Genomic DNA, 14,872 nt, shown 5'->3' with positions numbered 1-14,872 from the left:
AGATTAAGTCCAGGAGTTTGAGGCTGCAGTGAGCTGTGATCGCACCACTGCAATGAAGCTTAAGCGACAGAGAAAGACCCTATCTCTAAAAAGAAAGAAAGAGGCCTTATCTTTTAGAGACATAATGAAATATTTACAGATGGAATGATGTGGTGTCTGGGATTTGTGTCAACCTGATCTAGCATGTGTGTCTGTGTGTCTGGGGTAGTAGATGGGGGACAGAGAAACAAGAATTGCTATGAGTTAGCTGTTAACTGTTGAAGCTGGGTGATGGGCAGGTGGGGGTTCATTCTGCTATATACTACTTTTGTATAAATTTGAATTTTCCATAATAAAATTCTTAAACATTCTCCAGAATGAATAAAGGAATGGCCTCTGTAAAAAGCCTCTGGTCAAAGCCAAGTTTAAAAACTTGTGGAAGCCTGATAATAAGGTTCATGTGTAATCCCAAACAACTCATTGCAAAGTGAACTGTGTACCATGGTTGGCTTCAAAAAGTGGGGAATTAGAGTTGGGGAAGCAGGTCAAGTGGAAAGAAAATCTCCATGTTCTCCTTCATTATCCAGCAAAGCTTTAACTTTTAGGGATTTTGCCCAAGCCTGGGTGTAGACCCCCAACTCTGCATACCAGGGAGGGCACCAGGTGCCCTGCTCCTGACTGGAATGTAGCTAAAAGGAACCTTGAAATGTCACTTGTCACAGAAAGCAGCTCTCTGTCACACAAAGCAGGGCCAGAACTGAGGCCTTTTCTGTGCCTAGTAACTCGGTCAGAGATATAATTAGAGGACATTGCTGTTCAATTAATAACAAGAGCAGGCTCAGTGCTAGCTAGATTCAGCTAGCCTGAATCATGGTGCTAGCTACCAGGTATAGCCAAGGCTTCCAATGCTCAAACCACAGGATGGGAGAAGAGGAGATTCTCCTTCAAGGAGGATCTGGAAAGGGCTGAAAACCAAGAGACCCCTATTCTAGTTGTCTCCTCAGATGGAAACTTCGTAACTCCCACTGATCCTGCTGGGCTAGAGTAAGTATCAGCAGTTTTCAATGGCTGCATTAGGATCATCTGGGAGCTTTTTACAAATTCTAAAACCCAGGCTGAATCTCAGACTAATTACATCAGAATCTCAGGGGACTGAGAATCAGACATCAATATTTTTTAAAAGGAAGACACAGATCCTTGAGATGATAAAACAACAGGCTGCCCATTATGTGTAGTTAGATAAGAGTAAAATCTGGAGAATATACATAAACATTGTGATTGAAGAGAAGCTTCTATCTATACTATTTTGAATATCATTATAATTAAATAGTGTCTTGGTTAGTTTGTTTGCAAAATCCCCCTTAGGACATTCTAATTTAAAAAATGTAATCTCCCAATGTATGTAACCTTTAATGCTAAGGCTATGTTGCCTCCAAACATTTGTTTTAAGAATTACATTTGTGTGAATTTGTTTCTTTCATGAAGTTTACTCAGCTAAAATTTGTAAAGTATATATCCCTGTGGTCACTCTATCTATGTGGCCTCACCAACTTTATTCTGTAACTCTCCCACCCCGCCCCATTACCCAAAAGCTTGACTTCTGTGTATTAGTTACAAAGCATCAAGACATGTTTGTGCTTTCTGCCTAAGGCCTGTGTGTAATACATTTTGTAACTCCAACAAATTCATTTCTTAAAAGTAAGAAATGTAAGTTTTTCTTCATTATCCAGCAAAGTTTTTTAACTTCATATGAGTCATATCAGGATACTGAATTTCCCAACAGATACTGAAGACCAGTATTAATTCACTTAGAAGCCCATTAAGAATTTTCCTAGAGATGTCTGAGGAATCATCAGATACTCCCCTGGTTCAGTCTTTGACAGAGGCACTAAAAAATGATCTGTGGAAGGAAGATTTTTCAAAAGGGGAACACCTGAGGCCGGGCCTGGTGGCTCACGCCTATAATCCCAGAACTTTGGGAGGCCAAGGCAGGCAGATCCCTTGAGGTCAGGAGTTTTGAGACCAGCCTGGCCAACATGGCAAAACCCTGTCTCTACTAAAAATACAAAGATTAGCCGGGCGTAGTTGTGCATGCCTGTAATCCCAGCTACTCCCAGCCAAGCACTATGCTAAGCACTTAACATGTATTATCTCATCTAATCCTTAAATCTATCTCACGAGGTAGGTCTGTGACTATTCTCATTGTACAGGTGAGGAGACTGAGACCCTTAGAGGATGAGGAGCCTGCCCAAGGTGGCTGAGGCAGGAGAATCACTTGAGCCCAGGAGGCGGAAGTTACAGTGAGCTGAGATGGTGCCACTGCACTCTAGCCTGGGCAACAGAGCAAGACTCTGTCTCAAAAAAACGGGAGAAACACCAAAGCAAATTCTGGCCCATTCTTACAATTTATTTGGCCAATTCATGATACATAAAATCACATGCATGAAAATATGTATGTGAGATAGTACAACAAGTTGTTTCTACAACTGATTATGACTTTGCATACCATGTATATGTTAATAAACCAAACTTGGCAGTAAATTTGAAAGATTATAAAGTATAAAAGACTGAGTGGGCAGGCATGGGTCAAGGGTCAGCACACATATGGAGAAGTTCAGAAGCTACCAGAAGGGGCTGATGAGCACCAGAAAGGCCTCACAGGCCTCTTGGGGCACCCACCCCGGTCCAGGCTCAGAAATTTTATCTTTTTAGTGTCCCAAAGATGATTAGGTCCAGTGACACTGTCTAATGCTAACCAAGATCACAAAGGCTGATGCATAAACCTGAAGGCCAATTTATTTAATTTACAGTGAGATTTACAATCGTTATAGGGGTTTGTTATGCTCATCCTCTAGCCTTTGCATTCTCTCCTTATGGGCAGATATACAGGGTAAGCCAAATTATCACCAAAAAGTTGCTGAATATAGAATCAGAATGAGTTAATCATTAGTTAAGTGATTCCAGTGTTTCATAGACTTAGGATGATCTTTCATCTCTACTCATGAGATATGTCTGGGACTGGGATCAGATAGATAGGGCCTTCTGTCTTGTTCTGCAATGAACCCCACTTCCTCCCATGGCTGACTGATTCCCTTTGAATGAAAGTCTTTCCTTTTGGTGGCCTAGGAACCTCCACTGAGGGCCTTTGGTGATGCAGTACAGTTTGGGCATTACAGGAGAAACACTCCTTCCCAGACAGTGATGAACTGCAGTGGCACAGCTGGTGGTGATGGGGCAGAGGTGTGGCATTCGAGGGAGCTGTGGTGAATGGAATGGGGGTGGCCTCTGCTCCCAAGCTCATGCATTTGGTGAAGGGTCCATCCTCCTGCACACCATGTCCTCATTCAGGGTTGAAGGGGAGCCCACAGCTAAGTGAATGCCATCAGACAAAGTTACTGAAAAATTCTGAATGGGCTCCTTCAGGGAGAGGCTTCTAGAACCAAAACCTCTCTGAGGGCCACTTGTCTGTGTATCCAGGAAGTCCCTGTAATTGCCCCAGGGGACTGTCATCTACGCAGTGGTTTGCCTCCCTCAGAGTCTGCTGGTACCTACCTTCACTGCCTCTCAGGAGAGGCCCTCTCCTCACCTAGGCACTCTCTTCCACCTCTGCTATTCTGGGCCAAGTTCAAAAGCCACCTCTCCTTCCCAGTTGGGAATACAATGCCTTCCCAAGGGCCAAGGTTGAGGAGACCTCTCTTTCCTCTAACTCGCATCACACTTTTTATCATTTATCACATAACACTTCCTAATCACGACAACAGCTAAAGCTTACTGAGGGCTTTCTATGTGCCAGGCACTATGCTAAGCACTTAACAGGTATTATCTCATTTAATCCTTAAATCTATCTCATGAGGTAGGTCTGTGACTATTTCATTGTACAGGTGAGGAGACTGAGACCCTTAGAGGATGAGGAGCCTGCCCAAGGTCATGCAGCTTATAAGAGACAGGCATGTCTCTTGAAGGCATGTCTTTAGATTCTAGAGCCTGTTCTCACCACTTTGCACATACCACCCTGGGTTTTAGTTAGCTATGTGTATGAGCACATGCCTGCTTTATACCAGATTGGGGTTGAAATATCATGTCTCATGGGCTCCAAGCACCCCACAGCCTGTTTTTGTATGGCCCGATAGCTAAGCATGGTTTTTATATATTTAAAGCATTGTAAAGAAGGAGAAAGAGTAGGCAGAAGAGAGAAAGGAGAGGAGAAGGAGAGAAAAAGAGAAGAGGAGGGGGGAGAGGAGGGGAAATAAAAGGACAGGGGAAGAGATCATCTGTGCACAAAAAGCCTAAAATATTTTCTGTCTGGCCATTAACTGAACATGTTTGCTGATACCTGTACTAGATCATAAGCTCTTTAAGAACAGATTCATATTTTACTCATTTTAATTCTCCCACAGGACCTAACACAACATCCCCTTAACTATTTTTGGAATGAAAGAAGAAAAGTGTGGATAAAACAACCTCTCCAAAGCTCTCCTAGACTCAGAAGTTAGAGCTTCCACCTTTCCACTGCTCTAGGGATTGATGTAGTGCTGCAGTCACATCAGCAGATCTCCATGGACAGAGATGGGGTGTGGTCTCTCTCTCCTTCAAGAGGAGGATGAGTTTGAGTTTGTAAAATTGCACCACCTATACTCTCATAGGCAACTTGAAGAATTCTGAAAGTTCTGGTTGGTATTAGAGGCAGAACTGTGGCCAAAGGATTGCTTACATTAAGTGTATATCTTCATTACTACAGGTATGAAAGACATATTCATTACTACAGGTATGAAAGACATATTTGGGGTGTCTGCTCTCCCTGTCTTCCATGGGGATGTGCTCTCTAGGATATAGCGAGTCCTCCCCATACCTCCTCATACCTCTGATCTGGGTCCCAGTGATAGGGCAATCAAAGTTGGACAGATCAGATTCTCCATGAAGAATTTGGAATTGCTGTGGGATGGTCCCTTGAGTAGGGTGGATGTGAACATGGAAGCTGAGGATTGGCCAAAGGCAGGGACAAGCAGAAGAAGCTGGTTGCAGAAGAGTAAAGAAGATGCCCTGAGAGAAGCAGAGACCAGAAGCAGAGAGAAAGAGGACAGGCCAGCTTCCCAGACCTAGCCCTTGAGAGATCATGCCCCTGGGGACCATGAAGTCATCCCAGTGTCCCAGTGATGCTCCCTCCATTTGTATGAGTTAGCCTGAGTGGGCTTCTGTTACTTGTAGCCCCAAACCTCCTGATGATGACAGTGGCATTTCTCTCCCCTTGGGCATCGCAAACAGTCCCCAACAGCTCACTCAAGATTAGGCTGTGGGAGCCAGAGATGGAGATGCTGGGTGGGGGCTCTTGACTCTCGTGTAAAGTACTGCTGCCGGCCAGGAGCAGTGGCTCACGCCTGTAATCCCAGCACTCTGGGAGGCTGAGGCGGGTGGATCACCTGAGGCCAGGAGTTTGAGACCAGCCTGGCAACATGGTGAGACTCTATCTCTACTAAAAATGCAAAAACTAGTCAGGCATGGTGGCGGGCGCCTGTAATCCCAGCTACTCGGGAGGCTGAGGCAGGAGAATCGCTTGAACCCAGGAGGCGTAGGTTGCAGTGAGCTGATATTGTGCCACTGCACTCCAGCATGGGTGACAGAGCGAGACTCCATCTCAGAAAATGAAAAATAAAAAAAAAAATAAAGTACTGTTGCCAAAGGGTTTTTAGGCAGGACTCTTCCTTTGGCATCTCTGGAGTCTGATGGCTGTGATCCTAACAAGACAGGAGATATAACCACCAAAATCAACGTGTAGATCTTGTTTTGATTCTAAGTTGTATAAACCAACAGAAATATGATATTTTTGAGACAGTAAGAGAAACTGAATCTAGACTAGATAACCAATTATAGTAAGGAATTTTTCTCAATTTTATTAGGAAATATAACGGCATTGTGTTTACAATGAAGTCTAATTCACAAAGATGTGTACTGAAATGTTTACAACATTCAGGATTGCCTTTAAAATACCCCAGCAAAAGCAAACAACAAAAAAAAATCCCCAAAAGCAAACAAAAAAAGTGGTGGAGATAGATAAATATGAAACTTTGATGAAGCTGGGTGATGGGGACCATTCTCTCTACTTTTTGTGTTTGAAATTTTTCATAATAAAAAGTTTAAATATATATTTGGATATATAAAAATACACATGAATAGGTAAATCAAGTAGGGGTTTTGACATGAAGGTGGTCTGATGGTGGGGTTATTCCCCTTCTGACAGCTGCAACTGAGTGAGCTATCCAGGGATGACTTTGGTTGGGGGAGGTGTTTGCTCCTGCAGACCAGCTCCAAGGGTTCTGAGGAGCTGCCAGCCAGTTGTGCCCTATCTGGGAAGAGCTTCCTGAGTGCTCCAGTCCCTCCCATCTCTCCTCACTTAATTAGCCTTCCAATCTCACTCACTGGCCAACTAATCTGATTGTACTATCCTGGGTCAACTGCGTGATGGCCTTGTGTCACTGCCTGGCTGTCCCCATGGGTGTGGACTTGTGCTTCCCCTGTCTGATTGCAGGACTTTGAAGGTCTCTTTTGCAGCTCCACCCTGGGATAACTGTAAGTTATCCTAAGTCCCTGAGGGATGAAAGCCCCTAGCATAGCCCTCATTCTGTGTCACACTGCCAGCTGTGAGAGCACTGGATGGAACCCAGGGCCTCTGAGACTTCAGGGAACCTTTTACCTGGGGCTTGATCCAGGTTCTGATTCATATAAAAATCCCTTTTTCCTACTTCACCAACATAAGCCTCAAGTGTCAGTGTTGGACTAGCATAGAGAGAGGGAAGGACCAAGTTAGATACTGGACATAAAAGCAGCTGGATAATGACAAAGAGTATAATTATTCAGAACATTAGATCAGCGGAAGGTGGAAGTCAAACAACCTTAAAAATCTTCATCTGACCATAAATCTCCATGCGTGACTCCACTGCAATAAAACAAGAGAGCGATGGCTGCTAGCCTGCAGCTGCTTACCTGGCTCATGTATACCAGCCATCTGCAGCTCCTACAGTCGCTTTTCCACCCCACCTGTCTCCTCAAACCAGAGACCGGCCTGGAATTCCCTCAACTCCCTGCTAGGAGCCCCTCCACCTGTGCCCAGGGCCGCCTTGCTCCATCCAGCAGCCTCCCTCAACTTCTTTTCCCTTTAAATCACTCTCTTTTCCCTGGACACTTCTTGTAAGCCTACGATATGCTCAGACTTCACTGACCCTCAAAAACAAAAGGATCTCCCTTGGCCCATGTTCCCCTTAAGAGGCTTCCTTCACTCCTGCCCTTCATGGACAAGCATCTTGGAAGAACTGTCAAGTGAACCCAGCTTTTTACTTTTAACTCTTCTCCACTTACTGCCCTCTGGCTTCTGCCCTACCCCTCCTCAGACTGCGGGAGTAGGTCCATCCTGCGGATGCGCTTCAGTTCTTGTGGTACTTGTTATCCCCTCCCTTCATCTTGAATGTCTCTCAGCCCTTGATTTCCAGGACAAAGCCCTCCTTCCATTCCCCTCCTAACCTCCTGGTTGCCCCTTCTCAGTCTCTTTCGTGGGTTCCTCTTCCTCTGCCCATCCTGCAAATACTGAAGTTCCTAGGGACTCTGTTCTGGGCTCTCTTCTCACTTCACAGACCTCAGGGGCAACCTTATCCTTTTCTGTGGGCTTGATTTCCACCTAGATGCTGATGCCTCACAAATTTATGCTTCTCTACTGAACTCCAGACACGGTGGCCACATGATGACCCCTGGACATCTCCACTTGGAGTTTCCTCAAATAGAATCTGTCCAAAATGGAATTCATTATCAACTTCCCCTAAAACAAAATGTAAAAATATCCAATGTAATAAAACTTTACTACTACATTTGTGTTTTCTAAGCTGCTACCATGAGGTACTCACTAGCTCAGGTTGGAATTCTGGGTGTCTCCCTGACTATCTGTCCCCACGTGCCATCTGTTATCAAGTCCTGTCAATTGGACCTTTTAAATTTTGTCTCGATCTACCCCTTCTCTCTATCCCTACGGCCAGCATCTCTCCCTTGGACCAGCCTCTTAACTAGTCAAGTCTTGCCCCCTTTTATCCATTCTCCACACTAAATGAGATGAACTCTCTTAAGGATATGCACGATTCTGTCCTTTTCCCACCTAGAACCCTTCTGTGGTCCTCTGAAGCTCTCAGCACCAAGTTCCAACACTGCAACATGGCTGGCATAGAATCTGCATCATCAGCCCTGCCATTCCCTGCCTCCTATTCTATAGTCCAGCCACAGGGAACCTGTGCCTTTTCCTCTATGTGTCTGTTTGCCCTGTTCCAGAGGCCTCTTCCCACTTCCCTACCCTCTCCTGGCTAACTCTGACCCATCCTTCAGGTCTCAATGTGAACATCTCTTCCTCCTAGAAGCCTTCCTTGGCCCCTCCTGCCTGGATTAGATGCCCCTATGCTCTGCTTTCACAGTGCCCCCATTACCAAATGCCCCCTTATTTGCCTCAGTGTCCAATTAGACTGAGAGCCCAAGAGAGCAGGGGCAACATCTGCCATGTTCCATTTTTATATCTCTAGCAGGCTCAGGGCTTGCAGATAATAAATATTAGTTGATGAATGAACCAAGTTTGTTGATTTCTGCACTGGGAGCTCAGCATCCTACTCTCCTTTAAACTGAGTGGGCAGCTCTGGCTCCACTGGAAGGTTGATTCCAGATGGGTGGTGAAACCAGAGGGCTGGGGATGCCTCCTGCCCCACACTAAGATAGGAAATGATGTTAAGAGGGCATTATACAGGATTTTTTTTTTTTTGAGACAGAGTTTCACTCTTGTTGCCCAGGCTGGAGTGCAATGGCACGATCTCGGCTCCCTGCAACCTCCGCCTCCCAAGTTCAAGCAATTCTCCTGCCTCAGCCTCCTGAGTAGCTGGGATTACGGGCACCCACCACCACGCCTGGCTAATTTTTTTGTATTTTTAGTAGAGATGGGGTTTCACTATATTGGCCAGGCTGGTCTTGAACTCCTGACCTCAGGTGATCCACCTGCTTCAGCCTCCCAAAGTGCTGGGATTACAGGCATGAGCCACTGTGCCTGGACTATACAGGATCTTAATGAGGGTGATTTCAGGGTTGAAACAGAAAGTTCAGCTTTCTCCATCCTGTATGGAGTGAGAGCATCCCTGCCTATGTGCATAGAACCATTCAGGGCTTTTGAAAACATACTGATCTGGTTTGACCCAACAACTGACCCACTTCTCCTGCCCTTCCCGGTCACTGCAGGAACGTTCTCAGAGCATGTGTCTCATAAGAATCTTCTGGCAGGTTCGTGTTTATGGTCTGCTCTGAGTTGAGACCAGAAGCAGCTTGGATTTGGAATTTGCTTTCACAGCTCTTGGGAGGCGCTAAGCTCTGGTTATTTCTGAGTAACCCCAAAGGGCCCTCCACACTTGGGTGGGTTCCAACCCAGGTCATTCTCCTTCCCAGCCCTCCACTTGCAGTCAGGCAGAGGTGGGCATGAGAGAGGATGGAATTCTGGGTAAATAGTTTGCTCACAGTCAGGTGGTCGCCCCCACCCAATCTGATCCAGCCCTCCCTTCAGGCAAGGTCATTATCAGCAAACAGCCAGCTGCATTTCCCTCATGGGAATGCTAGAGACAGAGTTAATAAAAATCTATCTTATTAACAGCCTGACCTACCAGCATTGATCACATTAGAAATGACGCTGCACACACAGTCCCCATTATGTGCATGGTGCAAGGCTCAGCAGAGCTCAAAAAGCCATTTAAATCCCTCCAGGAGTGACTCCTTCAAGGGCCTGAAACATCCCCCAAACTAATAACTCCCGACAAAGCACCGCCAGGGAAAATTCCTTGCGGATTTGAGATTTTCACTCTGTTAATCTCCTAACTCAATAAAGCAAACACTCCCTGCAGCAAATTAAATACTTTTATTAAAGGGTCCCCTCCCCGATTCTCTTTGACATGGGCATTGTGGACCATAACCCTCTTGGAGCCTGAGTGTCTGTGCGAGGTGCTGTCCCCTACTCCCTATCATTTTCTCCTGTTACTCTAAGAAGGCCCAGAACCCATTATGATTTGCTGATTCTTAGATTCTCAAAACATTTGAGATCTCTAGCTTCCCTGAGTGGCTCCACTGGCCTGTCAACTGAAGAAACTGCTATTTTTTTGTGGGGGTGACAGGCCTCAAACAGCTCTGTCCCAAGCACCTCTAACCTTGTAGTTTGCCTGGAGGAGGGCCCAGCAAAACTGTTCAGGCCCATGGTGGGCTTCTTGGCTGATTGTCAAACCCTTCTTCTGACTTCACTAGGGGCTTGCTGGTCATACCTTGGAGAGTTATCTGGAAACCAGATGGGGTTAGCTGTAGAGAGTAGAAAAGGGTGGAGCAGAAGTCGAGAAAGCTACTCTCCTCCCACATTTTCCTGTCCCCAAGCTGGCCTTCAAGCTACTCCTGTTTGGGATCTGCCTAGAATTGGGTTCGACCACTTTAACTTCTAGTCATTGCTTTCTTCTCACTGCTGGCTGGAGCCAGGTTATCCTGAGGTCCTGATGGCCTTTCTTCCAGGACCTCCTCAGATGCCATCTTCAGAAAGCCAGGGAAACCTACCACTTTGCAGATGGTAACTGCCAGACCCCTTTATGTTTTAGGAGAAGCCCCCTTCTAGAAACATCCTCATCTACAGTTTCTTGGTTCCTTCACTGGGTCTGGAGTGCAGAGGGCTTTGTGAATCCACACTCTGAGAGAATAGAGACAGTGTGGTTTGCCTTTGGTGATAGTCAGGTCTCTGGGGGCCATAAGGCCTTCTTGGCAAGGGCTCCACAGGTGTGTGTGATAGGCCCTCATGGAGGGTCTGGTCCTGGCAACCATGGCTAGGGCTTCTGGATGCAGACCTTGTCCAGGGTGTGGAGAAGGCACCTTCCCCTTCCTGGGCCTCTGAGAAGGCCCTGCCCAGATTTCCTCCTCTCTATTTGCTCACTCTGGGCAGGAGAGGCCCTCGTTCAGGGCGGGCAGTGGCTTCAGGCCCTGGCCCCTCAGAGGTGTTAAGACATAATAACCCAGGGTGGGTCCTGGTCATTTGAAATGTCCCCCTTCCCTGTCAATCTTGGATAGGCATCCTGGGCTCTGCAGCTCTCCCCATGTATCTCTGACCCCAACAGAATTGCTTCCAGACCTATGTCCTTCCCTGGAAGTCAAAACAGTCACTGGAAGTTAGAGACAGAAAGAGAAAGGGCTGAGAAAATGAGGAAAGGAAGACAAAGTCCATTATCCCTCAAGTGGGAAGTCAGACAGGCCTGGACTGGAATCCATATTCAGCCACCTACATGCTCTGACCCCTGGTGAGCTACTTGCTCCCCTTCACCTCAGTTTCCTATCTATAAAACAGGGATAATGAAAGTTCCACCCACTCAGGGTCACCGTGCAACTTGCAGGAGACAAGCCGTGAATCGATCAGCACAGTAAGTGTTCAAAGAATGGCATCATAGGAAGAGATTCAATGGCTTCCACACAGGGACCGGGCCCAGATGTGGAGCTGGGGATTTGTTCCTCTCTGAGGCCCGCAGGGATTTATTTACTAGTACACCCAGTGGCTTTTCTTCCAGATACATGGTACGTGGAGTGGGGAAAACCTGGGGGTGTCCAAACCTGTGCCTTCTGGCTCTGCACAGCAACTACCCAGGCTAGTGAGGGAGATGAGCGAGGGAAGAGCCCAGGCCATGGTTGGGGGCAGCTGTCAGGCTCTGGGTGTCACGGTGGCCCCCATGCAGAGACAGACCTGGGCACAGTTGAGTCTATGCACTCTCAACTTGGGCATAATTGCCCCCAAGGGGGCAAAAACTGTTTCTTCGAGGAGTGAAAATATTTTAGATATTACAATGGTTTGTGGTACTCTAGAGCTACAGTCGACCTGACAAATCTTATTCCTTTTTTTTTTTTTTTTTTTTTTGAGACAGAGTCTCACTCTGTTGCCCAGGTTGGAGTGCAATGGCACAATCATGGCTCACTGCAGCCTCAACTTCCCCTGGCTCAGGTGATCTCCCACCTCATCTTTTCAAGTAGCTGAGACTACAGGTGTGTGCCACCAAGCCTAGCTAATTTTCTATTTTTATTTTTATTTTTGTAGAGACGAGGTCTTCCTATGTTGTCCAGGCTGGTCTTGAACTCCTGGGCTCAAGCAATCTGCCTGTCTTGGCCTCTCAAAATGTTGGCATTACAGGCATGAGCCACTGTGCCTAGCCCTTATTCCTTATTTCTAATGAAAGAAATTAAATATTAATTTAATAAAGTTGATTTAAATCAAATTAAATTCTTCTCCTGGGGGCAGAGTGGCATCATGTAAAGAAGGTGGAGAAATATCGGCAGTCTGTCTTCCTGTCCGAAGGTACCTCCTGCTGCCTCTTACCATAGCCTTCCTTCCCCTTGGGCTCTTGGGAGCATTGGGCACTGCTGAACAGTCCAGTTAAGTCCCAAGGCCCCTTTGTCACAGGCACTGGGGATATGAGCAGTGCCAACCACTCTTACCCTGCCCCTCCCTTGGCTCCTGTGACTTCTTCGTGCGGCTCCCCTCCAGTTTCTGCTCTCCGTATATATGGAGTGCTCTCTGCTCCACATGCTTTTCTCCATGGCTCCAACTCTGCAGCCCCAAACTCTGCCAGATAGCCCTCTCCATCTGGATTTTTCCCACCATTCAGACTTGATGTGCCGGGCACACCTTCTCCTTCCTCCAAGAAGCCCTCGCTGTCTACCCCAGCCTGCTTGTTACTTTCCCTTTTACAGCATTTACCTTGAACCATTTTATATTAAAGAACATCCTGGGTAAAAAAGTGAGACCTTATCACTACAAAAAATAAAAATAATTAGCTGGATGCAGTGGCATGTGACTGAAGTACCAGCTACTTGGGAGGCTGAAGCAGGAGGATCGCTTGAGCCCAGGAGTTTGAGCCTGCGTGCAGTAAGCTATGATTACCCTACTGCACTGAAGCCTGCGTGACATAATGAGACCCTGTCTCTGGAAAAACAACAACAATGAGAAGAATGCAGTTGACCCCTGAACAACATGGATTTTGAACTGCATGGGCCCACTTATACACAGGTTTTCTTCAACCAAATGGGGTCAAAAATACAGCATTCATGGGATGCAAAACCTGCATATATGGGCCATTGTTTCATATAGGTAGTCCCACAGGGCCAACTGGGAGACTTGAATATATGTGGATTTTGCCATCAGCAGGGGGTCCTGGAACCAGTGCCCTACGGATATGGAGGGACAATGGTATATGCCCTTGTATTACTCTCAGAGTTTCATGGATGACTGTTCTATCTTCCCACTTGAACTTTAATTTATTTGAGGATGAAGAGGAATTCATAAGGTTCTGTTTGCTCCTTAGTTCTGGACACCAAGGAAGGCAGCTGGGAGGGTCTTTGTGGGCCAGGAAGCTCTGAAGGTACAAGGTGCCACTTCCCACCAGGAGGGTCAGGCAAGCCCAGGCTGTGCGAGACTGAAGTGCCCACCTCCCTCGTGGGGCCCCGCCTCACCTGGCTGACTCCTTCCACTCCATCTGGTCTCCGTCATGCTGCAGAGTGTCCATCTCTGTAAAGAGGGTGGGGTTGGGAGCCTCATCTTCCTCCCCCAGGATGTCCTGGAGCTGCTCAGCAGCTGGGGACCCTGCAAAAGAAGGGCAGCAGGTCTGCTGAGCGTCCCATGGAAGGCAGGAGGACCACAAGGCCAACAGAAATGGAGTAGGAGGCAAGCACAAGGGAAAAGTATTTTCTAATTCTGTAAAACTAAGTCCAGCTCCTGGGCGATGCTGGACTCCTGTAACCATGAATCAGAGGTGGGCGAGATACTCTTTAAGATAAAAGAGATGAAAAGACTTAGTCTGCATTCAGATCCAGGGTCTTGTAGCTGGCAGTGAAGAATGATGGGAAATGGTCGAAGCCAGGGCAGCAGCAAGAACCAGAACTTAAGAGAGAAGTGAGAAGCACTCTGACCCAACTTCAGCTTACCACCTGAGGGGTTCTTCTTCCCACCGGGCCCCAAACAAGCCAACTCCCAACACTGGTCTTGAAAAGGCAGTCAGCCATGCAAAAGGACAGCTTGCACACCCTTGTACCATGTGGGCCCGCTTTCTTCCTGGGCAAGATGGCAGTCCATTTCCTGAGGCCCCAGCCTGCTTTCCAACTGCCGATTGGAAGTCACTTCCTGGGTGTCTCCCAGGCACCTCAAAACTCAACATTCCTCTCCCAAACACACTTCACCTGTGTTCTTTCTCTCTTTTTCTTTCTTTTCCTTCCTTCCTTCTTTTTCTTCATCTCTCTCTCTCTCCAGTGAATACCTACTATGTGCCAAATAAAGCTATGAAGAAGACCTATGTGTCCTTGCTCTCTTGAGCATGTGCTCTAGTGACAGAGACAGAGAATAAACAAGTCAACAAATCCATAAATGACCATTTCAATGATAAGTTGTTTAAAATAAACAAAATGACCAGGGAAGCTACAGTAGATAGCATGGTCACAAAAGGACTCTCTGAGGAGGGGACACTGGAGCTGTGACTTGAAAAATGAGAACGAGCCACTCTGCAGATCTGGAGGAAGAGTGCTCTGCATGTTCCAGACACCCTGTGGTGGAAACGTGCTGGTGAGTGTGGTTCAGCACGTGAGCAAGGGACAGAGAGATGGCATGATGTCAAAGTGGTGACCAATGCCATGACTAAAGGCATCCCTGCCCACCCCACTGCACAGGCTAGACACCCTGGAGTCATCCTTACCTCACCTCCCTTCCCCTCATCTTCACACTCATATTGAAATTTTCAGGAACCCCACTGCCCTGCCCCGACGCAATCTCTCGTTCACTGTCTCCTGGGCCTCATCAGGTCTTCCCTTCCTCCAGCCTGTTTCCTCAGTTCAT

At 46.9% G+C, this 14,872-nt stretch overlaps 1 protein-coding gene across 3 annotated transcripts in view; it reads right to left on the bottom strand.

Annotated features, from left to right (window-relative positions):
• Window positions 1–14,872, bottom strand: part of SLC4A5 (solute carrier family 4 member 5) — a 144,031-nt gene that overhangs the window by 56,080 nt on the left and 73,079 nt on the right. For all 3 annotated transcript variants that reach the window (XM_063695780.1, XM_019020982.4, XM_055378109.2), the window contains one exon: window positions 13,501–13,630. In XM_063695780.1, coding sequence (XP_063551850.1) covers window positions 13,501–13,630 — 130 coding nt within the window. The remainder of the gene's footprint in view (window positions 1–13,500; window positions 13,631–14,872) is intronic.

This window comes from Gorilla gorilla, chromosome 12, assembly GCF_029281585.2.
Source record: "Gorilla gorilla gorilla isolate KB3781 chromosome 12, NHGRI_mGorGor1-v2.1_pri, whole genome shotgun sequence".
Lineage (NCBI taxonomy): Eukaryota > Metazoa > Chordata > Mammalia > Primates > Hominidae > Gorilla > Gorilla gorilla.
This window is presented reverse-complemented; position numbering and strand designations above follow the sequence as displayed.